At 41.3% G+C, this 27,005-nt stretch overlaps 1 protein-coding gene across 19 annotated transcripts in view; it reads left to right on the top strand.

Annotated features, from left to right (window-relative positions):
• The first annotated feature begins 390 nt into the window (after positions 1-390).
• Positions 391-27,005, top strand: part of LOC309864886 (uncharacterized protein) — a 47,795-nt gene continuing 21,180 nt past the window's right edge. For 4 of the 19 annotated variants that reach the window (XR_014311811.1, XR_014311818.1, XR_014311819.1 and 1 more), the window contains exons 1-2: positions 417-950; positions 7,151-7,240. Coding sequence is in view for 1 of the 19 variants with exons in the window: in XM_082730787.1 (XP_082586913.1) it covers positions 679-950 (272 nt within the window). In the remaining 18 variants the exon portion in view is untranslated. The other 15 variants (XR_014311810.1, XR_014311816.1, XR_014311817.1 and 12 more) reach the window with 13 other exon arrangements.

Genomic DNA, 27,005 nt, shown 5'->3' with positions numbered 1-27,005 from the left:
CGAAATTTTCTCTTCTCCAATAGCTCAGTAAACACTTGCTATACAGGGCTGTTTTCAAAAATTAAATTAGATAGTGTATGTAAAGAGCTTAGGGCAAAGACTGCCACATAGTGAGCATTTAGTAGGCTCTTTTATTATTAGTGAGTTCTTAGTAGGTTCTTTTATTATTACCATCTTTCATATTCTGAAAGCCCAATTTTATGAAATCTGAAGCTTCTTGATGATTTGGTGCCTTAAGATGGAGATGGCAGAAGGAGGAGGTGATCTGGTGTCATCACCCCAGGGATGTTTCTAGACCCCGACACAATCTAAGTTCGCCTTCTTTTCTCGGCAGAGCGGGCTAGGTCTAAGGAACCTGCCCTTAGTTTTGGTCGGCATGCTGGTGCTCGGGTGGGCCAGGCCTCGAGCTCAGTAGGTGGCACACGGTTGAGGCTGGGAAGGTACAGGCCACTGGTTCCTCCCGGTGTTAGGCGGCCTAGTGATGGGGGAGGTAATTCCACCGGCTGTTGCCCAGAAGAGCTGCCACGGCCCACGGGTGTTCTTAGAGCTTAGTGACAGCCTCCCAGGTCAGGGCAATATGCTCGAGGGTTACAGGAGTTCGTGAAAGTAGCAGGGCAGGGTCTCTTACAGCGTGACCCAGAGCCGGAAGAGCCCGTGGGCGGGGTCCCACCGAATAAGATGAATCTGTGCAGTCGCCAGCACCGCAGTTCTCGGTCAAAGGCAGCCGCGGGCACTGGGCGTGGCTGCCAGGTCGCGCTCGGGCCCCCGGCTCCCCGACGCTGCGGAACCCCGAGGCGGTGGCTCTGGGGTACATTCGAGGTCCCGGGTGGTCGGGAATGCAATGGCAGTCCCGGGAAAGGAGGTGACAGGACAGACGGAGTCTCCTGGGCGCAGAATGGAGGGAGAGCATTGCCGGGCACCGAAGAGAACCTAAACTTCCAAGTGCACAGGTGGGTCGTGGGAACGAGGAGTGCCCTCCCTGACCCCGAGGCCGTGCCGCGGGTGTGGTGCCCGCAGCCAGCTGGGAGGGCCGCAGGTGCCACACTCCCTGCGTGTGGCGGGGCGCAGGACAGACAGGAATTTTACAAACTTCCTGCCTGTGTGAGGGGTGAAGAAGAAAAGCGGTTCTGCTGCCCACGCAACTCATTCCTTGAAGTTTATTCTATTTAGAATAAAACGAACGAAACTCCATCCTCTGGGCTCGGTCCCTGCACCACCCCCATTTCCGCGCGCTTCCCCAACGTGCTCCCAGGAATCCCGAAGTTTATGGGTGTGTTTGTTTCCCGCGCCCGCGCACCTCGAAACCGAAAGCACCACGGGCGGCGCCGGCGTCCCGCCCGCAGCGAGCCGCCGAGCGCCGCCGCCACCCGCGCGCCGAACTCGGCTGCAGTTGCCCTCGCTGCCGCGGCGGGCCGGGGGCAACAGTGAGCTGCGGCGGCGGCGGCGGGAAACGGAGGCTCCCGCGGGGAGGCCGCTCCAGCTCGGGACGGGAAAACCGGGAAAGCGGCAGCGAAAGATCCTCAGAAATTCTTGAGGGAGGGTGCGAGGACGATGGAATACAGCTTGTAGGAAGAGTGAAAAGCAGACCGTTCGCCTGTACCAGGATGGCCGAGTGGTTAAGGCGTTGGACTTAAGATCCAATGGACAATGTCCGCGTGGGTTCGAACCCCACTCCTGGTAGATGTTCGTTTTCTGCTTTTTTTTTTAACTTAACAATTTTATTTATTTTTTAAACATAAATTTCACCCAGCACAGCACGTCTTGGGCCCAAGAATTCCGCCTTCTAGCTGGGAGAGACGCACCCTTCCCCACCCCTCCCCCCAACATACACCCCGCGCGGCTTCGTTTCCCGCGGGCGGGAGACGTCGCGCTGAGCGGGTTGGGCTAGGGCGGGCGGGCGGGCTAGGGGCTGGCGGGCGGCGGACGTGGGGGCCGCGGGCGGGGGGCGAGGGGGCCGTGGGCGGGGTACGGGGGGGGGGGGCGCAGACAGGGGGCGGGTTCCGGCGGGCGGGGTCTGGCGGGCGGCGGGCCGGCCGGCGTCTCCCCCGCCCCGGCTGCGCGGCGTCCACCGCGGGTGAGCCGAGCCGGGGTGGGGACTCCGCGATGCCGCGGGGCTCGGGTTCCGGCTGCCGAGCGAGAGCCGGCCGGGCCGGGCGGGCGCCTCGGCCGTGAAATCTTGGTTAGAAAGCTGCCCATGCAGAAAAGTCACAGATAGATCTCTGCCTTTTTCCTTTTCGCAAAATTAATTGTATGCACGTAGCTCTTCCTCGCGGAGACAGTGTGCATCACAGCTCTAAAATCTGAGGAGTCTAACTTGCATTCGGCTTAGAATTTTAAAATACCAACGGCATGGTCTAGCTGTTTGTTGGTTTTTTTTTGTTTTTCTTTAAACTTGTTAAATATGAAAGTAATCACAAAGCCAGAGAAAAAGTTAAACAACTACAGTGCAAAGAACACTTAAGATCATTTGACAGTAAGGTACTGACTAGATGCTCCAAAACAGCCATTAAAATCAGGAAATTAACATTGATAATTTACTACATCTAGTGCCCAAACCGCGTTCAATCACCGGTTGTCTTTTGTAGTAAAAAGCTCCTGTTTAAAAATGTATTGCATTTCCTTGTCACATCTCCTTAGGCTTCCTCAGTGTGTAACAATTCCTCGGTGTCTCCTGACTTTCATGGTCTTGACACTTATAAAGACGACAGGCCAGTCATTTTGTAGAATGTCCCTTTGTCAACTTGGATTTGTCTCATTAGATTTAGGTTGTACTTCGGTAGCAAGGGTATCACAGAAGTACCACCTTGCATCCTCTAGGTGGAGTGATTTTGAGGTGTCCTATTAACTGAACTTAATTCACTTGATTAAGACTCTCCCAACCTTCACCACTATAAATTCACTCTTCTTCCCTTTGTGATTAATACATATTTGGGGGAAGTGCTTTGAAGCTATATAAATATACTATTACTCATCAAACTTCTCATTTTGTTCAGTTATTTATAGAATCTTAAGTAATCTAAATATGCACTTACGGTATCCTATTTGAATGGTTACAATCCATTCTATATTTGTTTGATGCTCAAAGTGTCCCACACTTGGCCATGGGGAATCCATTCAAGCCAACTTTTGACATGTCTCCATCATTCGTTTGCACTTCCTTACCTCCTAGTCCAAGATATTCCATGCTTACCTTGTATTTTCAGCCCTAGACTACGCCATTTTCAAAAGATTCCTGGTTCTGTTTCACAGAGAATGGTAATTAGAAACCATTCTTTTGATGTGTTACTGTTCCTAGGTCCTCTGAGTGGGCAGAATTAGGGGTGTGTGTGTGTGTGTGTGTACACATTTATATTTATCTACTCTCTACTTATATTTATATTCAGGAGTTTATAGCATCACCTCCAATTCTGATGCAACACTACAGATTTTGGTTTAGTTTTTCTACCCATATTTCTAATTCCCTAAACTTGCCAATGTAAAATTTACCTTGCTTGAGCCTATCTAATGGCTTTGGAATTGAATAACTATTCAAGAAGGGAAGGGAAGAGGAAAAGAAAGAGGGTCTAAATAGTTTGGAAATGAGTGACCTGTCAGCATCTGAGAACTGGCTCTGAGCACTGGCTCTGAGCCGGTCACTGTTAGGCACGTGGGCTGTGCAGATCAATAACCCAGCATCTGTTTCACAGAGCTCAGTTAGTGAGGGATAGATTTTAATGAATCACATTTATAATGACAAAATACGAATTATGTCCAAGATGTTAAAGGAGCAGCATGAGAAGCCCTCACTCTTTCCCAGAGTGCCAGCTTTAGTTGGGAACAAAAGGAAGAGAAGTAGTGCTCTGGGAAGGGAGGAAGAGAGGTATAGGTGGAGTAAGCTGTCCTGAAACATTGCTAAGTATGGTCTCTGAAGTCCACTAAAGAATTTGAAACAAGAAGCAACCTGATTAGTGTTGCATTTAGAAAGTTCTCTAATGACTACAAACTCTTGGTCTGTCTATACAGGTTTTGAAGAAGGGGGCATATTGAATTGGGAGGAAATATTTTGGGGTGAAGATTATTTAATTCAGTCCATACCCAGTTCAGCTGAGCTCACTGTCCCTCTCCCTTTCCCCTTGAACGCCAAGCAAGAGTAAAAAACAGCATATTGATGTGAAGCCTTTCCAGCCTGAGCACTGGTGCTTGTGCTAATTTAAGTGTTCCTATTACTATGTTCAAATGCAAATATGGACCAGTACTACCAAGAATAGGCAAGGAATAATGTAGAGTTTTACTTTGTTTCTTTGAAACTGTATTGTAAATCAAGCTTGTAGTCTGTATTCACCAGTTACTGTGCAATAGCAGAGATGGTAAAAAACTCATGAGTATACTTCTTAAGATTGCTGAAATTCTGTCGGATTACTCTGAGATGCCACAAAGAGAGATCAAATGATGTCTGAAGACTGCTGGTCTAGAAACAAGAGGATCTATTAAATAGATCTTACAGTACTGAATCAGAGGTTTTGTATTGATTAGTATGTAGGGCCTACTTACCCACAATCTTTGCATGCCAATTTAGGTGGACTCTTTTGCTTTACTATTTCCCTCTCTGCATAATGTTTTATTACTGGTTTCCTCTGATTAATAGGATTCTCTAACTGAATTTTTATTTATTTCAGCAAACATGAACAATACAATTTAATTTATAAATGTTCAAATCACATGGTGACTCGGTAGAAAGAACCCAGGCTTTGGGGTAAGACAGGTTTACCAATTTGCTCAGGTAACTAATCTACCTTTACTCATTCGCAGATAGGAAAATAATACTTACCCCACTGAGTGGTTGAAAGGCTAAATGAACTATAATAAAGCCTTCTTAGTGATAATAATAATAAGCATTATTACTAATATTATTAATATTAATGAATATTGTTCTCATAATAATGCCTTCTCACAGAGGTAGGTATTTCATACCTCTCAGTTCTCTTCCTTTTCTGGAGCCATTCTTTGTGGGAGTACAGAAGAACCACACTGTGCAAGTGGGAAGAAATCTTATCTTGTATGTAAAGGCCACTTTATAATTTTTCAAAAAAATTTTATATTCACGATCTTCCTAGACAGACAAGTTCCTACAAGACTCATTGTACCTAGGTGGTAGATACAATTATACACCATCTTCTTCAACACATGTGAAACGTAATGTTTTCTTTCACTCAAGATTATAGAGAGAGACCTAGAGAAGACCAATAGTTCTTAAAAATTGAAATCCTGTCCTAAAATGTAGAAACATTTTTACTTTCCCATGAAAAGTAGGCCTATTATATTGACTCTTTATTTTTAAAGATTCGTAAAAGATTTTGAATTTAAATTTGAATCATTTGTGGGTGTACCACCACTAAGCTTAGACTGATTTTTCCAATAATTATTTTAACAATAAGAAATTAGATCACTACTTAATTTGAATTACAAATTAGGAGTATAGATTTGTAAGCATTCTCTTCGTGGGTTTGAAAGAGTTGTAAGTTATTCAGAATTGTTTGATTCTTTTAGGCTGGGCTTCCTTACGTAGAACTGTTGAAGACTGTTTCCAATACATTTAAACAGTGACACCTACTGGCTAATTGGAGACAAATTGTGGTGTTAAATTCTGTCTGCTTAATACTGACTATAAAATCCTGATAGATTGTTGTTCCACACTCACTATGTTTAGGAGCACATTAAGGCTATTATCCTATCCAGCCAGTATTTTGACTTTCTTTTTTCTCTTTCAATTACTGGTGATAAATCTGCCGTTGAAAAGATTCCCAAATCACTGACCCAATTTGCACAAGCCCTTATTTTAATTGTATGAACAGGGCCTTCATCTCATCATATCCATCATCTTTGTTTTAATATATTTTTTCAAACTCAGAAACTATGAGATTGAAGATGAATAGAGATTTGGGTTAGCCACTGATTTTAAAACACAGAAGCCATGCCCAATTTGGGAAATCCCGAGCAAGAAGTTTTCTTTGTCCTCTGTACCAAGTAGGAATTTGGAGATCTTCATTATCCTTTTTGTGTTACATCTTGCTTTTAGGTACCATTGCATCTAATTAGTGAACAACTTGGACACACATTGCACATTGGTTAATTGTTCAAATGAGATAAATGGTAATGCTTCCAGCTTTCAAGAGTCTGTTCACAGAGTGCCTCAGGGGCTCAGTGGGTTGAAGCCTCTGCCTTCGGCTCAGGTCATGATCCCAGGGTCCTGGAATCGAGTTCCGCATCGGGCTCTCTGCTCAGTAGGAAGCCTGCTTCCCCCTCTCTCTCTGCCTGTCTCTCTGCCTGCTTGTGATCTCTCTCTGTCAAATGAATAAATAAAATCTTAAAAAAAAAAAAGAGTCTGTTCAGGTACAAAGGTACCGTGTATTGGACAAGGAACATAATTCCAGGTTCCTTGCATCTACACCACTGCTGGAGAGAAGGCCACAGTGAACCACATGGTTTGTTTGTGAACTACTTGATTTCATTTTCATGTGGATAGATTTTTATGTCTCTGAACCACTTATTGGAATACATGGCAGAGAGGTAGTGAGTGTACTGGGAACTTACTGGGAAGCTGTGCCTAGCAGATTGTCTCCAGGACATCATATGCATTGTAGAAATGTCTGTGGAATGAATGAACAGCCTTGAAGTTCACTGAGTGCACGTTACAGTTCATCTATTTATTGTACACATATTAATTCTCATTTAGGATGTGCATTTTAAGATGTACCCTGGATTTGTTTTAATCAAGTAAGATCAAGTAAGATACACAGACACAGACATGACTGTCATAAAGGAATAGTTTTCTATAGTCACAAATCCCTAGAAACCAGAGTCATGGCATGCCATGGAAGAGCACATGAGGAAACATGGTTTTCACAGGAAGGAATGGGTGAGGCCGGGTAAGCAGGCTTAGGATTTGGTAGTTTGAATAACGTCAGAATGCTCTGGAGTGTAGGGAATGTTCTGAGGTGTCTGGCATCTCTAGGAATTAGCTAACCCTGACAGAGGCAGTACCTCCCTGACCAGCAAGGGCCCAGATGCCAGAGTGCCAGAAATAGAGAACACAGGGAAATATAGTTAATTTGGTATGGGCTCAGACATTCTCACATTCCTTTTTCTTCTTCTTCTCCTTCTTCTTTTGCAGCTAGGGTGCGCCTTATCTGATTGGAAGAATCAGGATCAAGAAGCCCAAGGAGGCAAACACGTAAGTGGTCTTTGAATCATTTCCTTCTGGGTAGGCTATACATGGTACTTGCGCAATTCACACCTCAAATTTATCTTTGGGGTTAGATTGTCTTCTCGGTTATTTTATTCGTGTCTATAGTATAGTGATACTCACAAGTGACTGAAAAAGGTAATTTTTAAAATTGCTTGAAAAGATGGACCATTAAGAAGCGTGTTGAATATATCCTTTGTACATGAACGCAGAAGTATGTGTCATTGTGAAATACACAGCATGGGTCCTAAGAGGCAATTCAGAACAGTGACAGAAGTTAGCCCGCCCAAATTTCAGTCCCATCTCCAACCCTGATTAGCCATGTGGCTTTGGATGGGTTAATCAGCTTCACCAAGTCTTTATTTTCTCATTTATAAAAAAGAGGATGATAATAGAAGCACCTGTGAAATGATTTCTTGTGAGAGTGCTGTTGATAAAGTGTTTAGAAATTGCCTGGCATTTGGATGATCAGTAGATTAAACTATGGCTATCCTTTAGTGATCCTTATAAAGTGGATCTATAGATTGACTATAAGACCAGTTTTGCTACAGAGGTAAAAGTTATTCATGGAATTGATTCTGCTGTTGGTTATGTATTATATTTGCTATAGCAGTTGCAGTAAAGTGAGATCGATTTTTTTTTAATTTTTTTTAAAGTGAGATCTTTAGCAAAAGATAAAATTTTTAAAAAGAAGGTTTTACTTATTTACTTATTTATTTGACAGTGAGAGCAGGAGCAGGGGGAAGGGGCAGAGGGAAAGAGAGCAGCAGACTCCCCTTTGAGCAGAGAGCCTGATGTGGGGCTTGAACCCAGGATCCTGGGATCATCACCTGAGCTGAAGGCAAATGCTTAACCCACTGAGCCACCCAGGTACCCCCAATTTTTATTTTTAATCTTTTTCTTGAGAGAGAGAGAGTGCAGGCACAGGTACACGGTGGGGTGGGACAGAGTGAAGGGAGGGAGAGAATCCTCAGCAGGGCATGGACCTCCAAGCTGGGCATGGAGTCTGACTCAGGGCGTGATCTCACAACCCTGAGATCACGACCTGAGCCCAAATCAAGAGTCGAACACTTAACCAATTGCAACACCCAGGCACATCAAAGGACACTATTTTTAAAAGACATGACATTTGGAAGAGGGGCATACATTGCATTTTTCTGATTTGTTCATGAAACCTTTTCCCATTTAAAAGTCCTTAAATGCCTAATCTTCCATCAACAATCTTTTCTTAAATAAAGCGGGTAATTCCTTGAATAATTTTTATGTTCAAAAAATAGCACAGAGTTCTAAACTCTAACTTCTCAAACTCAAGATAAGTGAGCTTATTGTTTTCCCCTGGGTGTCTCACCCACTGGGTTAGTCACAAACAGCTATATTAAGGATGTTGTTCACATTTTTTAAACGCTAGCATTCTGGCCCACCCAGTTCTGTTCTGATTTTAAATGCAACCTGACTTAATTTTTTTTTAACTTCACATAAAGAAAAATAAAAGACCCCTATGACTTGGAAGTTGTTTAAAGTTTTTTTAAAAATTTATTTGACAGACAGAGAACACAAGTAGGCAGAGAGGAAGGCAGAGAGCCCAATGTGGGGCTTGAACCCAGGACCCCAGGACCCCAGGACCATGACCTGAGCTGAAGGCAGAGGCTTAATCCATTGAGCCACTCAGGTGTCCCTGGAATATGTTTAGAATAATATGTAACGCCACACTTTTAAGTGTAGACTGGCATTAAACTTCATAGATTGTATGAAGTGTATGTACACTTCACAGATTGTAGACTGGCATTAGAGTCTGTGATGATGCAGAAGAGCCCCTCTACTATGACTTAGTGCAATGCCTAATTCTATTAGAGCTCAACAAAGAACAATGTGTAGAAGGAAACATAGAACCAAAATGAAATTTTAATGTGGCTTCATGAGTTGAAATGACCTTGGTAATATACTAATTGAATCAATTAGTCCATTTCTTTAATGCTGATTTTAGTCTCCCATGAATCCTCAGACCAAGGGAAGGTAAGGATGAACTTGGATAATTCTAGGTGGAGAAGCCCCTTAGGTAAATCTGGAGTGAAGAGGATATTTTCCACTGGATTTCTATATTTTGCTTTTACTTCTCTGCACCATAAACCAGCCTAATGCCTGCTTAGAAAACACACAGCTACAGCTACCTTTTGCCCATGATTTCCTAATATCTAGGAAAGTCTTGTAGAGAAACACCAGTCCAGGGCACCTGGGTGGCTCAGTGGGTTAAGCCGCTGCCTTCAACTCAGGTCATGATCCCAGGGTCCTGGGATCGAGTCCCGCATCGGGCTCTCTGCTCAGCAGGGAGCCTGCTTCCCTCTCTCTCTCTCTGCCTGCCTCTCTGCCTACTTGTAACCTCTGTCTGTCAAATAAACAAATAAAATCTTTAAAAAAAAAAAAAAAAAAGGAGAAACACCAGTCCAAAAGGTGGGCAACCTTGTAGTTCCAGCTGAACAATCCATTCATTCATTCATTCATTCATTCAGTATTTTTTAAGTGACTAGAATGGGCAATGACATGTTGGTTGCTCAAATATGGCAATAAATAAGAAAGACCAGGTCTCGTCCTCATAGATCTTACATTTAGGGGATATAGGCACTAAACAACTAATCATAATGTTTTTTCTTTCCAAGTCATAGTTTTCTTCTAGACGTGTGGGCATAGTTTGGAGCAGGAGAGGAGAAGCAGAGGCCGTTCACAGAACAGGTAGACACACAACAGGTAGAATGGAAATGGACAGTAGCTCTCTGCCCATCACCAGGAGAGAGACTGAATTCAGCCCACAGAGAGAACAAGTAAGAGAAAGAGGGAGAGAAGGAGGGAAGAGAAGAGGGGAGGAAGAAAAAAAGAGAGAGGAAGAGAGAGGGGGAGAGACAGACAGACATCCAAGGCCTCACCCAAATTCCTGGAGTGGTTTTCCAGTCAGCTCCAAGACTGTGAATTCCTCCTTTGTGTGTGGCTTCTTAAAAAAGAGGCCTGACCTGAGTAACATAGCTTTTAAGTATTGGCATGAAGTCGAGTATCTTCTTGAATAGCAAAAGAGTTTAAAAAAACAAAAAACAAAAACTCTGCAATATTTCAGAAGAAGGACATGTGATGGCTTCATGAGATTTAATCATGGGCTTGTTGGGTGTTAGGGTTGGAAGGGATTTACTTAGACAAAGCTTCCAATAAAGCAGAAATAACCCGCTGACCACTCCTGGCAGAGCTAAACTAATCTCTAAACTAGTGGTCATTCATAGTGATAGCACTGATGTTGGGGAGCGTTCCGGAGGAAGGCAGGAGCACTTTGGCCTTGTCGTAATTGGAGGGTGGTTCCTGCCGTGAGGAAGGGGTCCAGGATAATGGGCGTGCTGCAGTGTCGGGGAGTGCCACATAATCCAGGGTGACCCTTCCTCCTGGAAGCATTTGGATTGTGCAGAGAAATATCCCTGTGGGTTAAAAGCCTATTTGTCTGAACCCACCACCTCACCACACTTTCCACGTTAAACACAAGACGTTTTTGCGCACTTTAGGCATGCAGTGAATTTTCCAAGTATACACGTATACAACTACCATGTAAATCAAGGAAACATTGTACTTCACTTTATTTAGAATTCCATCAAGAGCTGGTTTCCGTGTTAGAAAGTACGCCACTCGATTGCATGGAGCACTGGGTGTGGTGCAAAAATAATGAATACTGTTATGCTGAAAATGAATAAAAAATAAATTAAAAAGAAAGAAAAAAAAGAAAATCGCCACTCACAGCAGCAGTGCTATTTGAGTATTTGGCATCTGACTCACTGGTCCAACACACATGCCTACGATTTTTGCTGTTGGGCTGGTGATGATGTGATGGGCTCACTCTGCCTTCTATGGTGTGGTCATGCTCTAGCACCTACATGCTGAGATACCCTGTAAAACCCGATGTCTTCGACCTCCTCACTCATAATAAAGCTGGGCTTTTCATCCGACTTTGGCTCATTTGTGCTTTTGCTGACATAGGCGCAGCCTGCCAGCTCGTGCCTCTTGAAACGTCTGCTCCCGACATTCTCCTGAGGCCAAGTAGGCAGGATTACATCACCCTAATCTCCTTGCAGCAGTTGACTAAGCCAGGGGTGGGCACCTGACTCAACGGGGCCAATTACGTTCTCTCTCAACCATTTGTAAGGATACGGAAGGTCATTTTCTGCTCTGTGCCCAGAGAAGCAAGGCAAGCCCATGTGCGGAGGGAGATGGATGAAGCAAATGCAGAGAAAAGCGGGGATGAGTGACCATGTGGCCAAAGAGGGAAAAAGACACCAGTCAGCAGCTGCTTTGGTCCTCAGTACATTTCCTTTTTTTAAAAAAATTATTTATTTGAGAGGGTGGGTGAAAGAGCACCAGCAGGGGGAGCAGAGGGAGAAGCAGGCTCCCTGTAGAGCAGGGACCCCAATGTAGGACTTGATCCCAGGACCCCGGCATCATGACCTGAGCTGAAGACAGACACCTAACCATCTGAGCCACCCAGGCGCCCTCTCAGTGGCATTTCGTAATGCAAGTGTCTTGACTTCAGGAAGCTTTGCTGAGGGCTCTGCTGCTTGTAATTGTGATCCATGGTCCTGACAGAAAAGGTCGCTGTTGACCTGGCCAGATGGGTGCACCAACTCTTCAAGACCTGAGAGTCAGGTAGAATGAGTCTTGAGCTACTCTGAGGTTTAAATTTCTCCTTAATACTTTGCTAGGTCCTGTGTCTTGGCCAAACTTATTGTAACTGACTTTTTAAAAATCTTTCTTTGAAATTATTTAAAATTTCTGAAAAGCCGTAGGAACAGTGCACCCTTGACTCTGATTCCCCATTTGTTAACATTTTACTGCATTTGTTTCATCCTTTTCCCATTCTCACTCTCTCTAATTTGCTAAATCCTTTGAGAGTAAATTATAGATATGACAGACACCCATTACTCCTATATGTTTCCCAAAACACAAGGATACTCTCCTATATTACTACTAGAATCATCAAAATTAGGATGCTGATAATATAATAATACCATCCAATACATAAATCCCATTCAAATTGTGTTGATTTCCTCAACAGTATCCTTAACAAATACCTTTTCCTTTTTGGTTCATGTCTCTAGTCTAGGCTCTTCTGTCTGGAATAGTTCTTCATTACTCTTTTCACCCTTGTGACCTTGACTCTTTTGAAGATACAGATCAGTTATTTTGATATTGATATATTTTGAATTTCCCCCAATTTATACTTGTCTTCCATTTCCTCATGATTAAATCCCAGTTGTTAACTTTTGACAGGAATGCTGTGAACATGATGCCATGTCCTTCTTAGTTTATCATATCAGGAGGCACATGATGTCAGTTTGTCCTATTTCTGGTGATATTGACTTTTAAACTTAGATAAAACGATACTGGACAGGTTTCTCTACTGTGAAATTAATTACTAAGTATTTTGTACTTCTACCTACTAATATTAACTTCCATTGATGATTTTTATCTGAATCAATTATTTCTGTGGCTTTTGCCAAATGGTGATTTTTTTTCCTATGTCCATAATTCCTTCTACATTTCTTAGTTGGATTTCTACTATAATATAGACTTTCCTCCCTCAGGTATTAATTCAGTTACTTAATATAAGCTCGTGGATTCCTAATTATTCAGTTGGTTATAATCCATAAAACATTAAAATTTGGCTGTTCAGATTTTTCCAGATATGGCCAATGGAACCCCTTTCAGGCCGGTCATCTCTTCTCCCTCTCTCCATACATACCAGCCAAGAGGGTCCTGTACACTTCCTCTGCTCATGCTGGCCTGATACCCTCTCTGACCTTGCACCATACCCATAAGCCAGGTAGCTATGAATCTAGATGCTGAACTCTTACTCAACTTTCTTTTTTTTTTTCTTTTTAAGATTTTTATTTATTTATTTATTTAAGAGATAGACAATGACAGAGAGCACATGAGCAGGGAAGCGAGGGAGAAGGAAGCAGGCTCCCCACTGAGTAGGGAGCCTGACATGGGGCTCCATCCCAGGACCTTGGGATCATGACCTGAGCCAAAGGAAGATGCTTAACTGACTGAACCACCCAGGTGCCCCTCTACACAGCTTTTAATAGGTTATTGAGATCATTTTTGAATTTTGATTCCGTCATTTATACATTTGCTGTTCCTCCCACTTTAAAGTTACCCAAGCTTTTTTTTTTTTTTTTAAATTTATTTATTTATTCGACACACAGAGAGAGATCGTAAGTAGGAAGAGAAGCAGGCAGAGAGAGAGGGGGAAGCAGGCTCCCCACTGTGCAGAGAGCCTGATGTGGGGCTTGATCCCAGGACCCTGAGATAGTGACCTGAGCTGAAGGCAGAGGCTTTAACCCACTGAGCCACCCAGGCACCCCCACCCAAGCTTTTAATACATTTTTATTCACGTTGTTGATAAAATATTGAATTCAATAGGGTTCAAAACTTTCCTGGTGTCAGAGATACTTTTTCCCCAGTGGAATTGATACTACGTTGCCCATTTGATATATAGATTGAAACCTAACTTAGAAAAGCAGATGTGAGTCTCTTTGATTAAGAGCAAAGCATTTCAGGGAGCCTGGGTGGCTCAGCTGGTTGAGCGGCTGCCTTCAGCTCGGGCTGTGATCCCAGGTTCCTGGGGTTGAACCCCGCGTGGGGCTTGCTGCTCAGCGGGGAGTTTGCTTCTCCCTCTCCCTCCGCCTGCCGCTCTTCCTACTTGTACTCTGTATCCCTCTGTCAAATAAATAAATAAAAATCTTAAAAAAGAAAGAGCAAAGCATTTCTAAAGCCCAATTATGAAATGAAATTATTTGTACATGTGACATATTTACCCAACATTATTTTATCTCTTAGAACATCAATATTTCAAATATTATGGGTTTCTGTGCAGCTATTTTAGTTCAGGGAAATTTAAGAATTTTTTTGTTGTTATTTCCTTTTTTTTTTTTTTTTAACCCCTTTAATCTAAGGCTCACTACAGTTTAGAAAGCCATGAAAGGTATACCTACCAAATGAAGATGGCTTTGCTGGAAAAAAAAGAAGAGCAAACAACCCCAAATCTCTTTAAGTACTAGGAATGGTCCATTGAGGCGGTTTTTGCTGGATTTGGTGAATGTTGTGTGCAAAGATCACATTCTTGTGGTTGTGGTCATGTTGAAGGGAAAGGAAGAAGAAATATTCTGAACAAAGGAAGATTTTAAATTCACTAGGAGGGAGAAAAATCCCCACAGAGGGATTTTTACAGAGGAGTCTGTAAATTCAAAAGAAGTGGTGGGAGTCCTCATTTCAATGCTGAGAGATAGAACCACACAAAATAACAGAGGCACTTGTGTGGGGAACAATCCTGAGCTGGCGGCTGCTCGGATGAGTCCACCCACCAGGACGTGGTCACTTACGGCTCCACAGCTTTCTAATCTTCTGGGATAAGGTCTCCCTACCTACCACCTCTCAGGAAAATGGCCCCTGGGCCCCGAAGTCCATGTGTCCTGTGATGCACCTGAAGCTGAGTGAGGCTGCGGACCCTTGAAAAGAACCCTGCAAGCTCACTGATTTTTTCCATACAAATATCTTCTTTCACTACAGAATCTTCATGAAGAAGCAGAATTTCCATCACCTGTTGTCATCAAATAAATTCTAGATATTTTCTCCTGGTTTCATTCGTTGTTAGAATGCAATATTGTGGAGATTTCTGGTTGCCCACCTCCCCCTCATCTATTGTCCACTTCGTCTAAGGCAATTGAAGCACAGTGTTTGACAGGGACATGGAGCTGCCTGGAATAAAGACCACATTGGACAGCTTTTCTCTTAGCTACAAGCAGCAACATGGGTAAGATTTGGCCAGTGAAAACATCCATCAAGAAAACATCCTTGAAGGACTGTGTGAGTATGCCCTTTGCTCCTGAGAACATGGATATGATGACAGTCACACTGGACCACAAGGAAGGAGGTCACAGCCTGGGGCTAGGAGAAAAGAAAGCTAAAGAGAGCTTTTTCCTGAGGTCTTACCTTAGTAAAGCAAAAGCAGCATCACAGCTCAGGACGACTGAACTTCAGATGTCCATGAAGAGTGGAATAAACTGTTATTTGGGGAATCCAGTTTCTTTTATCTGCAGCCACTCATTCTACCTGAAAGAAGCACAAATCAGTATAAATATTAATATTAGTATAAGAAATACAAAAAGAAGTCACTGACCATTGCTCTAAACTGGCACTTAAGCTTTTTCCTTTTGTCCCATGTCCTCTCACTCTTGCCCTGAAACATTGACATCTAATTTAAGGGAATTCTCAAATTTGAAAAAAAAAATGGTCACATGCTTAATTTTTTTTTAAAATTCTAAGTGAAATTACAGCCAATGATACCAAGATTAAGATGTCAGACAAAGCAGACAGCACCTCTACATACTTGTTTTCCTTCTTTTTAAGTTTCTTTAGGACACTAAAGGAACAACAGAGTTTCTGAAATTGAAGGCTCTGGTACCATTTATGTGTTCCTCCTCTCTGAATCCCTCCAAGAATGGAGGGATGCCTCCCCAAGAATGCTCAGATATATGAGATTAAAACTTAGGAGAGAGATGGGTGGCTCAGTTGACTGAGCATCTGACTCTAGGTTTCAGCTCAGGCCATGATCACATGGGGTGTGAGATCAAGCCCCACATTGGGCTTTGCACTCAACTCAGAGTCAACTCAGGGATTCTTTCCTTCTTTCTCTCCTTCCTCCTCCTCCTCACCCCATCCCCCATCCCCCCCCCACTCTCTCTCTCTAAATGTCTAAAATAAATAAATCTTTTTAAAAAATCTCAAGAGAGAGATAGGCTAGAGATATAAGATGGGATTCATCAACCTAAAGATGACAAAGCAAAGGAATAAATAAAAAAATACACAGGAATAAGGAGATGAGTAAGAAGAGAGTTCTTGATGGATTTCTACAGAAAATTCACATTTATAAAATGCATAGAGAAAGAGATCTTCCTTATGAAGACTGTGAGGGAGTGGTCAGAGATGCTGAAGAAAACCAAAACAGAACATTATCAATGTCTTCTATTGATCAGCTGGTAAACAGCATCAACTTTCTGTGATCTGGAAAGTAAGACATGAATTGATAGAGGGTCACTTGGATCTAGCAACTAGCAGGTCATCAGTGATGGCAGTTTCAGGTGGTAGGAATGGGGCATGGGGAGGGGTTCAGGCAAGTTAAGTGATGGGGCAGGGTGAGCTTCTGTGAACAGAGGGATCCAAGACTATTTCTAGAATGCAAACTATTGGGCTGCTTTTTGTTTGCATTCAATTGCGAAGTCAGTTAAAAAGTCAGTTGTTTGGCAGAGTAGAACTTCCAAGTCCCTTGAAGCAAATTAGTATTTGTGTGCAAACCCCGTCTGTGGTAAAAAGAAAGAGAAAACAGTAAAGCAGCCTTTCTTGGAGGGCAGAATCTCCTCTGTGACCCCGCAGTCCTGCCAAAGTGCCTCTCGCGGGCATCTGGAGAGGGAATGGAAGCCACCACTTGCTTGAATTGTCACATTAGCCTTGAAAGGCATTAGACATCTAAGCAACAGCTCTACTGCATCCAGAATTAAGCCATTGCCACACAGAGGGAGGCTGAAAGGTTAGAAGGAAGAAATCCAGACAAAGAGCCTGAGAAACTGACCTGTCTAGAATTTCAGGGGCTAGAATTAGGATGGAAATTTGGAACTTGGAAAACTTTCTGGTTTTTCCCACTGTTTCTATTTTCTGTAATTATTTCCTTTTTGTAAAAGCTTGGTATTTTGTAAAGTTCTCTAATCACATAAAGACAGTTTCTTCTTACTATCTCTGTTTTCAGTGCTTTGTGTTATCGTGTGCTAAATATATTTCACCATTTTATTTACTTTGGGCTGAAGTGCTGACACCATTATGTGACTTTTCCACATCCAACTCCGAGCTGCACATTTCAAAGCTAAATCACTGTAATTATTTGTCCTCCTGAAAAGCAACAGGAGGTGTAAAAGCCAAACTAATATGCACCTTTAGCCCATTTGAATGAGTCTTTGAAAACCAGTTACTCAGAACTCTTAACTTTGACTCTGCATTTCTAGATCCCCTAATCATATGAGATAATTGAGGTTGTGGAAATTTTACTTACTTTTCATAGACTCCCAACCATGGCTACATATTTATTAGGATTCTTATTGAGTCCTACAGGGTCGGTCCTCAGGGTTGGTTAGCGCACCAACAACCTCAGAAAGAACCTGAAAACTAGAGGTTTGGAATTCTGAATGAGCACTTTGAAGCCAGGACTCAAGAAGCTTTTATGTGGTTGCTTTGGTTTATTTTTAGAAGGCAGTTCTAGTCTCACTAGCACTTTTCTTAGGTAACTTAAAATGCAATCATTATCACAAATTTGAATCCCCTTCCCTTCTTGATGGCAGAAAATGAAGTTTGCTAAAATTTACTTCCTATTCCAGTCTGAGGTAGAAAGAGAAGTTTTTTGAAAAATTCTTTAAGTGAATCGACAAAAAATTGCTCACATTTTAACTTGACCTGACTTTGAAAAGATAATATGCATAAAGGCAATCACTATTTTTATTCAGGAAATGTACTATCAGGGCCTTCATGTCAAATATAACCTCTTACCCCAACTGATTTTCCAAGTTCTACTAATTTTTTTTTTTCCCCTGCTGCACAAATTTCTTGGTTCATTGTTGGAGAGTTCCTCCCAGGTTTTTGGGAAAAACCTTGGCTGGTCAGAAGTGGTTCCTGGTTTCCTTCTCTCTACTCCTGCCTTTTTTATTTTAAACACTTTCAAAATGCAATCTCTTAATCACATGCTATACAAGGAAATCTTGATGGAAAATACTAGGGTTTAAAATTTCTCACATAAGCAAATTTTTTTAGATGATGGAAGCTAATCATAAGCAGAAGCCAAGAATATAATTTGCAGAATTCCAATTTGTTGAAGGCTAGTTTTCCAAAAACTGATTTATAGACTATTCTGATATATCACATTTATGTGAATATTGTAAAATTTTTAAAATATTTAATTTCTCAAAATATGTTCTGTGGGAATCCATCATACTTTTTCCCTTAACATACAGGATAATTTTAGGTAAATTCTGATTCATTTTAGATGGTTTTAAACTTGAAACAAAGGCCCTTTGGGTGGATCAGTTGGTTGGGTGACTGCCTTGGGCTCAGGTCATGATCCCGGAGTCCCGTGTTGGGCTCCCAGCTCCAATGGGAGTCTTCTTCTCTGACCTTCTCCCCTCTCATGCTCTCTCTCTCACTCTCTCTCTCTCAAATAAATAAAGAAAATCTTAAAAAAAAAAACTGGAAATAAAAATTTAAGGCTGATAGAGATGTGACAATATTTCTGTTAAAGCTTATAAATATGTCAGAAATAGCAATAAATCTGCTAAGTTGCTTGTACAGTAGGTTTGCTTGATGCTAACTTAATGTGTGGTGACTAGATTAAGAGATGTCTACCCTGCACAGTGCAGTGTGTACACAGCATATGTCTAGGGAATACTGGACTATGTTGAGAATGGGTCCACTCACAGCTGTACAGCACAGAGACCCAAGATTTAAGATAGATCATAAGATGTCTGGCCCCAGCTAAGCAGCATGTTGGGAGCTCCATGAACCAGACCAACAATTCAAATCTCATTTGGAGGAACACACATAGCCTAGAAGTTCAAATTAAGAAGCTAAAGCAAGGTCAGAAGCATAGCTTGTAGGATATATTAGAATTATCTGGAGGAGACCTTAAAAGTTCTTACATCCAGGTTTCAGCCCAGACGAATTAGTTCTTGGTAGGATCCAGGCAAGAACAATTTTTTTGAAGATTTTATTTATTTATTTAAGAGAGAGAAGGAGTGTGTGTGCCTGAGCAGGGGGAGGAGGAAAGGGAAGAAGGAAAGGGAGAATTTCAAGAAGACTTGTAGGTCTGGATCTCATGACCGTGAGATCCTGACCTGAGCTGAAATTAAGAGTCAACACTTAACTGACAGAGCGACCCACATGCCCCCAGGCATGAACATTTTTGAAAGCTTCCTGAGTGATTGCAACATGCAAGTGTTATATAATAAATAATTCAATTGGCATTCATTCCTGGCTCTTAGGGAGGAGAAAAACTCCAAATTCTTGGAACTCCCCCGTGATAGCAGAGTCTTTGTTTTCTTGGGGTGGGCCCTTGGACCACACCTAAGTTTATGCTAAGTAGGTGACTCAGCATGGGGCCGGATCTTGCCCAAAAGACCAACCATGGATTAAAAGTGGAGTCTTGAGCCACAGTGATATTAGCACAAACTTTCAACTTTCAAGGAGATGGGAGAGGCTAGAGATTGAGTTCAGTCATGTAGCCACTGATACCATCGATTATGCCTACATAATGAAAGTTCAGTAAAAACTCTGGGCACTGTGGCTTGGTGAACACATAGATGTGCGAGAAGGCTGATGGGTCCCAATTCCATAGGGAGAACGCCTGGAAACTCTGTATGTGAGACCTGCCAGACCTCACTCCATATGACTCTTCATTTGACCAGTCCCAATTTGTATCCTTTACAAAAATACCCTGACAATCATATGGGTAACACTCTCCTGAGTCCTGTAAGTCATTCTAGAATATTATCAAACCTGAAAGGATAGTAAAACCTCCCAAATTTGCAACTGGTTGATCAGTTGATCAGAAGTGCAGGTGGTCTGGGGACCCTGAACTTGCAGAAGTGGGGGTAGTCTTAATGGGGACTTCCGTTAAACCTTGGAGTCTGATGCTAACTGTAGGTGATTCACATCAGAATTGAATAGCAGTATTATAAAGATTTTATTTATTTATTTGTCAGAGAGAGAGAGAGATAGAGGCAGGTAGAGGGAGAAGCAGGCTCCCCATTGAGCAAGCAGCCTGATGGTGCGGGGCTCGACCTGGGCCAAAGGCAGACGCTTAGCAGACTGAACCACCCAGGCATCCCCAAATAGTAGTACTATGGCAACAAAATTGCCATAGGAACGATGAAGTTCCTGTTCTAGGAAAAGATGCCTCAGAGCATTAAGAGACTGCCAAAATCAAATTGTCCATGCAGGTCAAGGCAGGGACACTATCAGGACCCAATTAGCATGGGGTCATGTGGAAGGAGGTTGAGGGCAGACAGGAATGAGATAGAGGAGTTTGAACTCAAAGTTCCATTTGAAAAGGAAAGTAGAAATTATGAACCAGGACATAAGGTTAGTCATGAAAAGTACCTATATATTGTGGGACACTAGAGCTCAGTGCTCAAATGGGTAAGCTCCACTATCCCTAGAGGCAGGCACATTGTCCCCCAGAGGCTTTGACCCAGCCTCTTGGTGGTGGAGTATCACCAGCAGTGGAGTATCACCAGAAATGGAGTATCATGAGCAATGGAGCATCACCACCAGCAAGAGTTGTTGGAAGGAAGCTCTCTATTTCCCCAGGGCTGGTTTTATGAGTACGCCTGAGCTGAAACAGCTAGTGCTGGAATTATAGTTGCTATGGCTGGATGGATCTGGAGTCAGTAAGTATAAGATTTAAATAATTTAAATTCTTCCCATAAGTAGCTTCTTAAAAAAATATGCTGAACATACAATAATTTGAATACATCTCGTGTCTTGCATTTCTTGATATGGTAGGCTGAATGGGAAGCTCTTGTCAAGGGTGGGATGTCACCGAACAAGGTCAGTTGACTGACCGACTTCCAAGAGGCGGCATTCATCCTCAACAATCTGCCACTGTCCAGAGTCTTTCTCAGCTTTCCAGGAGCATCGTTTTCATCTTGCTCGGACAAGCTGACTTACACTGAAGTAAATGTTGGGAGTCTCAAGTATATAACCCAAATGTGTTTGAATTCATAATATATCAATCAGAATGGGCTTACTCAAGACACAGAATCACTTAGGAAAAAAATGTATAGAAGTGTTACGGGGTGAACATGCAGTTAAAAGAAGACAAATCTGTCAGACTGCCCTTAGAATGTCTGGTGCTCTGAAACCCCGGCGAGACGGAGTGCAACCATCTCCACCGCGGGGAGGGCACACCCACGCTGCCTAGTCTTCTGCCTTCCTGTGGGGCATTGGTCAGGTCCTGCAAAGCTTGCCTGTGCAAGTGCCCCTTTCTTTGCTTTCTTTATTGATCAGTGCTCTCTGCTGATTGATTCATCTTTCTTTAGATGTGTTATTAACTGTAATCAGGTCACTGCCAAATCTTGCAGGCCTGAGAGCCATTTTGTCTCTTTATCAAGGTGACTTTACATCACTCTCTGCTGGCCCATCATGGAGCAATTTTATGTTTCACTCTCAGAGTACAATTTTCCGAATTTTCTCCTGATTTAAAAACACATTTTAACTGGAAAATACACAAAAATATAAACATCATTCCTAATTCCACCGCTTCGTTGGGACATATCTTCTCTTACAAAGTTTGTTGCTGGGTTGCTGTGAGTATTCTGTTTTATTTATTTATGTGTTTACCGGTTCCTCTAATAAATAGAGAGATAACTGAGAGGTAACTTGCATATAAAATCCACCTATTTTAAGTGTACAATTCAGTGTTGTTCGTAAATACATGGAGTTGTATCCCAGTCCGTTTCTGTCAGTGCAAATTGATTTGCGGACAATCTCCATTCCTCCCTCCAGTTCCGACAACCACGAATCTATATTCTGAATCTACAGATTTGCCTTTCTGGACATTTCACAGAGGTGGAATCATGTGATCTGTTACTTACCATAACAGTTTTGGGGCTCATCTATGTTGCAACTTGTATTTACAATTCATTCCTTTTTATTGCATCATAGACTTCCGTTGTGTGGCTCTGCCACATTTACTGATCCACTCACTGCTTGGTGCAAGTTTGAATGGTTTCCACTCTTTGGTTATTATGGATAATGACGGTGTGAGTCTTTGTATGGACATACATATCTCTTGCGTAGATACCTAGAAGTGAAATTGCTGCATTTTATGGTAAATCTATGTTTAGCCTTTTAAGAGACTGTCACATTCTTTTCTAGAGTGATCGTGCCATTTGGAAATCCCACCAACAAAGTATAAAGTTTCCAGCGTGTTCACATCATTGCCAACACTTGATATTGTCCGACTTTTTGAAGGTAGCCATTCTGAGTGGTTAAAAAGCAGTATCTCACTGTGCTGTTAATTTGCATTTTCCTGATATCTAATGATGTTTCATATCTTTTCATATGCTTATTAGCCATTTGTATATCTTCTTTGGGGAAATGTTCATCAAGCCTTCTGTCTCTATTTAAAATCTAGTTGTTTGTCTTCTTATTATTGATTTAATTTTTTTTTATTTGAGAGAGAGAGAGATTGCAAGCAGGCAGAGAGGCAGGAAGAGAGAGAGAGAGAAGCAGGCTCCCCACTGAGCAGAGAGCCCAATTTGGGGCTTGATCCCAGGACCGTCGTGGCTTGATCACGACCTGAGCCGAAGGCAGAGGCTTAACCCACTGAGCCACCCAGGCGCCCCCTTATTATTGATTTAAAAGTGTTCTTCATATATTCTAGATACTAGTCTTTTATTAGATATATGATTTGCAAACATTCTCTTTCTAGAACTTATCCCTTCATTTTCTTAATGGTGTCTTTTGAAATACAAAAGCTTTTAATTTTGATGCAGTCTAATTTAGCATCCTTTACAACTTGCATTATGATCTATTTTGAATTATTTTTGTGTCTATGGTGTGAGGTAAGGATCTAAATTCATCTTTCTGCATGTGAATATCTAATTACTCCAGCATTGTTTGTTGCAAGACAATTCTCATAGAATTTTCTTGACCCTTTTCCAAAAATACATTGACCGTAAATATTTCCAAACTCTAAATTCTGTTCCATTAATTTATGTTTTTTCATATCAATATTACAGTGTCTTGATTCTAGATGAGTTTTGAAATTGGGAAATTCGTTCTTCTTCTTGGCAATTCTACTCTGCTTTTTGAGTTATAGTCACCACTTGTTATGGTTCTCTCCCACCTCTCTGGCTGTCATTGCCCACACCTGGTTGCTATCAGGGTATCCAGTTACTAGAACACTCTCCTCCTTCCCATCCTCCACCTCCTCCTCCTTCTCTTTCTTCATGTTCTTCTCACCAGCTCTTGTTAATTACATGCCTTGGTCTGGAAATGAAAGAACACTGTCTTATATTGATGTCATGCTTTCTATTTCTCCCACCATGCATAGGTCACCGGCACAGAGAGGACTGGGAAATAAAAGCCCCCGGTATAGTTTTAGAATGGAGAACACGCTCTCACTCACTCCTATATTGACACATGAAGTTCATAATAAATGAGGCAATTGTCCAACTGTTTTCACTGGTTTGACTTTACCCAGGGAACTGAATTCATATCTGGACACACACTATGAGTTTTTCCAGGAAATACAATTTGTTTTCCCTCTGAGACATCAACTTTTTCCTCACCTACAACCATGCACTTCCAGGAAAGTTTTCTTTATTTCTTACTCCTGATGGAGCAGCATATCAAAGTCTTTTGGTAACAGTATTTAGCTTAGAAGAAAACATGTGACACATTCAGAACTGCTCGTATACAATGAGACTTGCTCTGGATTTCTGAAAGATTCCCACTCAGCTCTACTAGACTTGAGACTCCAAAAAGGTAAAGCTGTATTTTTTTAACTATGTTGTTCTTCTGAGGGAAAACTCTCCCTGGATTTCTTTCTGAGAGAAATGGAGCTGTGAAATGAGAGGGACGGTAAATCTTGATTCCGGCCATCTTCTGTGAGCCTCTGTTTAAAACCATGCCTTCAATGAAACTTACTCTGGAGTTTTTAATTAAGTGAGACCATAAGGTCTCCTTTTTGCCTAAGCTGACTGGGTTTTTGGTTTCTTTGTGTTTTTTTTTTTTGTTTGTTTTTGTTTTGTTTTGTTTTCCTATATGCAACCAAAATACTTGTTATTGATTCAGTTTAAGAGAGATACTGTTAATTTATAATAAACCCAGAGAAGAATTGCCGGGGCAGTGAGTGTGACCATAACTGTGTCAAAGGGAAAGAAATAGAAGAGTTTGACTTAAAGAAAGAAGGTCTGGTGGTTATGTGTCACAGGAGACGACAGATAGTAACAGTATGGGGGAGGAAACAAAAGAAAGATTATCTCCAAATATTTAATTAGAATTATTGATAGGAAGTTCCTAGGAAACATATTTCAACTAATAGTGTTAAAATTTTAACAACTTTATGTATCTATAAAGGGAATAAATTACACCGACAATGTTTGCTATGTTCAGAGGGTTTTAAATGATTTATCAGAGATATTGGGAGTGAATTCAAGCAACCCAATGGATGATGTTTTTTTAGAACTTTAGTCATTTGAATATCATCTTTACAATTTTTGCCATATGGGAAAGGTACAACTTGTACCATCTTTTATTAGTATTTTCCTTGCATCAACTCTTTATTATCTAAATAAGTTTATTTTAGAATGAAACTTGAAATCACTTCAATAAATTTAAAAAAAAATCAGTGGCTTCCCAAAAATGTAATAAAACAAACTGATGTTATTAAATCCTAATTAGAGTTTGCATGGCCAAAGCTCTGTGTCTGTGATCTGGGCTGTCTTTGTTAAAAGGAAAATTAATAGTTGTAGATATGATAACACCAAACTGATCATTTCTCTCTCTCTAGACAGAAGGATTAAACAAGAATTGAATAGGAAAGATTTTTTTTTCTCATTAAGCAATTCAGTGTTTTTAATGGCATGCCACCTAAATTCACTCATCTATTCATATTATTGGAAAGCCTATAGCCTGGGTGTAATTCACACCAGAGCTTCCCAGTCTTTTCACAACTCGTCACACAGAACAATATTATGTGGCACACTGGGGTAAACTAAGTCAGCTATTCACCACCTGAGATGACTAGCCCAAGGGAGCTGACTTTGGCCCAGGCAGCCCCCCACCCCCACCACTGGTGTGGAGGACATGAATATATGGACACACAAGTAACTCTTGTAGTGAGCATTCTAATAAGAGTTCTTGCCAAGAGTCTATAATTTTATAATATTTACTCTTCAAGTTTCTGGAATCCAAGAATTCAGCTTGTAGTGGTTAGTTTTTACATATATGTCTGAGAGCTCATAGCCTGGGTAAAGATCATCTCTACACCTTCTGGAAAATTCTCTTGTGAGATACTTGGCATCTTCCTTCGTGCACATGACAGAGGAGAAGCCCTAAAATCAAGTTGCTATGTTACAATGGGAAAACATATCCCCTCTAGCTTCCTGACCACCAAATGAAACCACAGACAACTCCTCTTGGATTTATACTACCCTTTTCTCCAACTGATACACTGGAAAGTCTGACTCAGTAAAAATGGTGTGTGTGTGTGTGTGTGTGTTTAAAGAAACCTCCACAATCCTTCTGGTCTTACATGTATAAATGCACTGTAGTTCTCACAACAATCGGTTCATTCTACCCCAAAGAGACAATCAGGTAAGAGGAAATCACTGACTTTAAGAGCTTAGCTTTTGGCTGGGGCTACCTTATTTGGAAGAATTTGAAATGTTGCTATGGCTCGCTGGGGCTGGAGAACATCTGATACCAGTTTAAGATTCCATGATTCATGAAGGGATTTTGGTCTGTTCCCTACCCTTTTAGTATTTCCTCATAAATAGACTTTAGGATTTTTCTAAATGGGGGACAGATTATTTCTTTGAGTTTATTTCTGTTTTTTTCCTGCATTGTCTTTTTTTCTAATTACGGTGATTTACTGTCACTAGTGTTTTCCTTTTGAGTTCTTTGAGTCCGGGTAGGAGATCATTTTTGGCTTCAGACTCGAATGTCCCAGAATAACTGCTGTTTAACAGGCTACTTGTATGTTGCAATTTTAAGGGACTCTCATAGTTGAGGCTGAGATCTATCTATAGGCACCAAATAGAGTGGGAATATTTATATTTCTGATTTCTGTAAGACTCCCATCACTCCAAAGTACATTTAGTCCAATTCTTTACTCAGACCTGGACTAAGCAAAGCAGTGAGTGGACATCAAAGAATGTTCTATAGACCGAGTGTTTGTGTCATCTAAAATTCATGAGTTGAGACTGTTTCTGGGTAGTTTTGCTGTAAGCATCTTTGTCACAAATGTTTTTGCTGCATAACTAATTGGTTGTCAGGCAAATTTTCCATAAAAGACAAAAATCACAAAAAATAAAAGAGGGACATTCATTAAAAAGGATATAATGAAACATGAAAAATGAATGACAAAACTTAAAAGAATGGACTGCAAAATGCAAAACATTGGAATATATCCAAAATATATAGCATAGGTTCATGGCAATATTGTCCAAATAACTGATTTTATTTTGTGAATTGTACCTAAGTATTTGTCTTCAAAATCTTTAATTAAAAAAAAAAAAAACACCCAAACTAAAAAATCTTTCATTCATAGCATTATCTTTTTTTTTTTTTTTTTTTTTTGCTTTTGACTTGTCTCCTTGCTTGGCATCATCCTTTATCTTTTTTCACTAAAATTTCTTCCTTCATTAAGAGAGGTATCAGTTTCTAAATACTAGGATGCTTATTTGTAGATGTGCTTTGTATTGAGCTGTGAAAGCCTTTCACATTGTTACTTGTTTTTAGGATATTGTTACATCTCCATTTATAGATGTTTCAAAATTCCACGGGGAATGAGGATTAAAACCCCATGCCACTGTATAGACTTTAATGAGGGCTAAGACTTATGTAATATATCTACAATATAAAAATCGATCCCAGCATTCATGGAAAAAGGAAAACAAACTATCAACAAGCTATTTTTTAAAATCATTTACAG

The sequence above is a fragment of the Mustela nivalis genome (assembly GCF_964662115.1).
Source record: "Mustela nivalis genome assembly, chromosome: 5".
NCBI lineage: Eukaryota > Metazoa > Chordata > Mammalia > Carnivora > Mustelidae > Mustela > Mustela nivalis.
The sequence above is the reverse complement of the archived record's forward strand: the minus strand, read 5'-3'. Positions and strand labels throughout refer to the sequence as shown.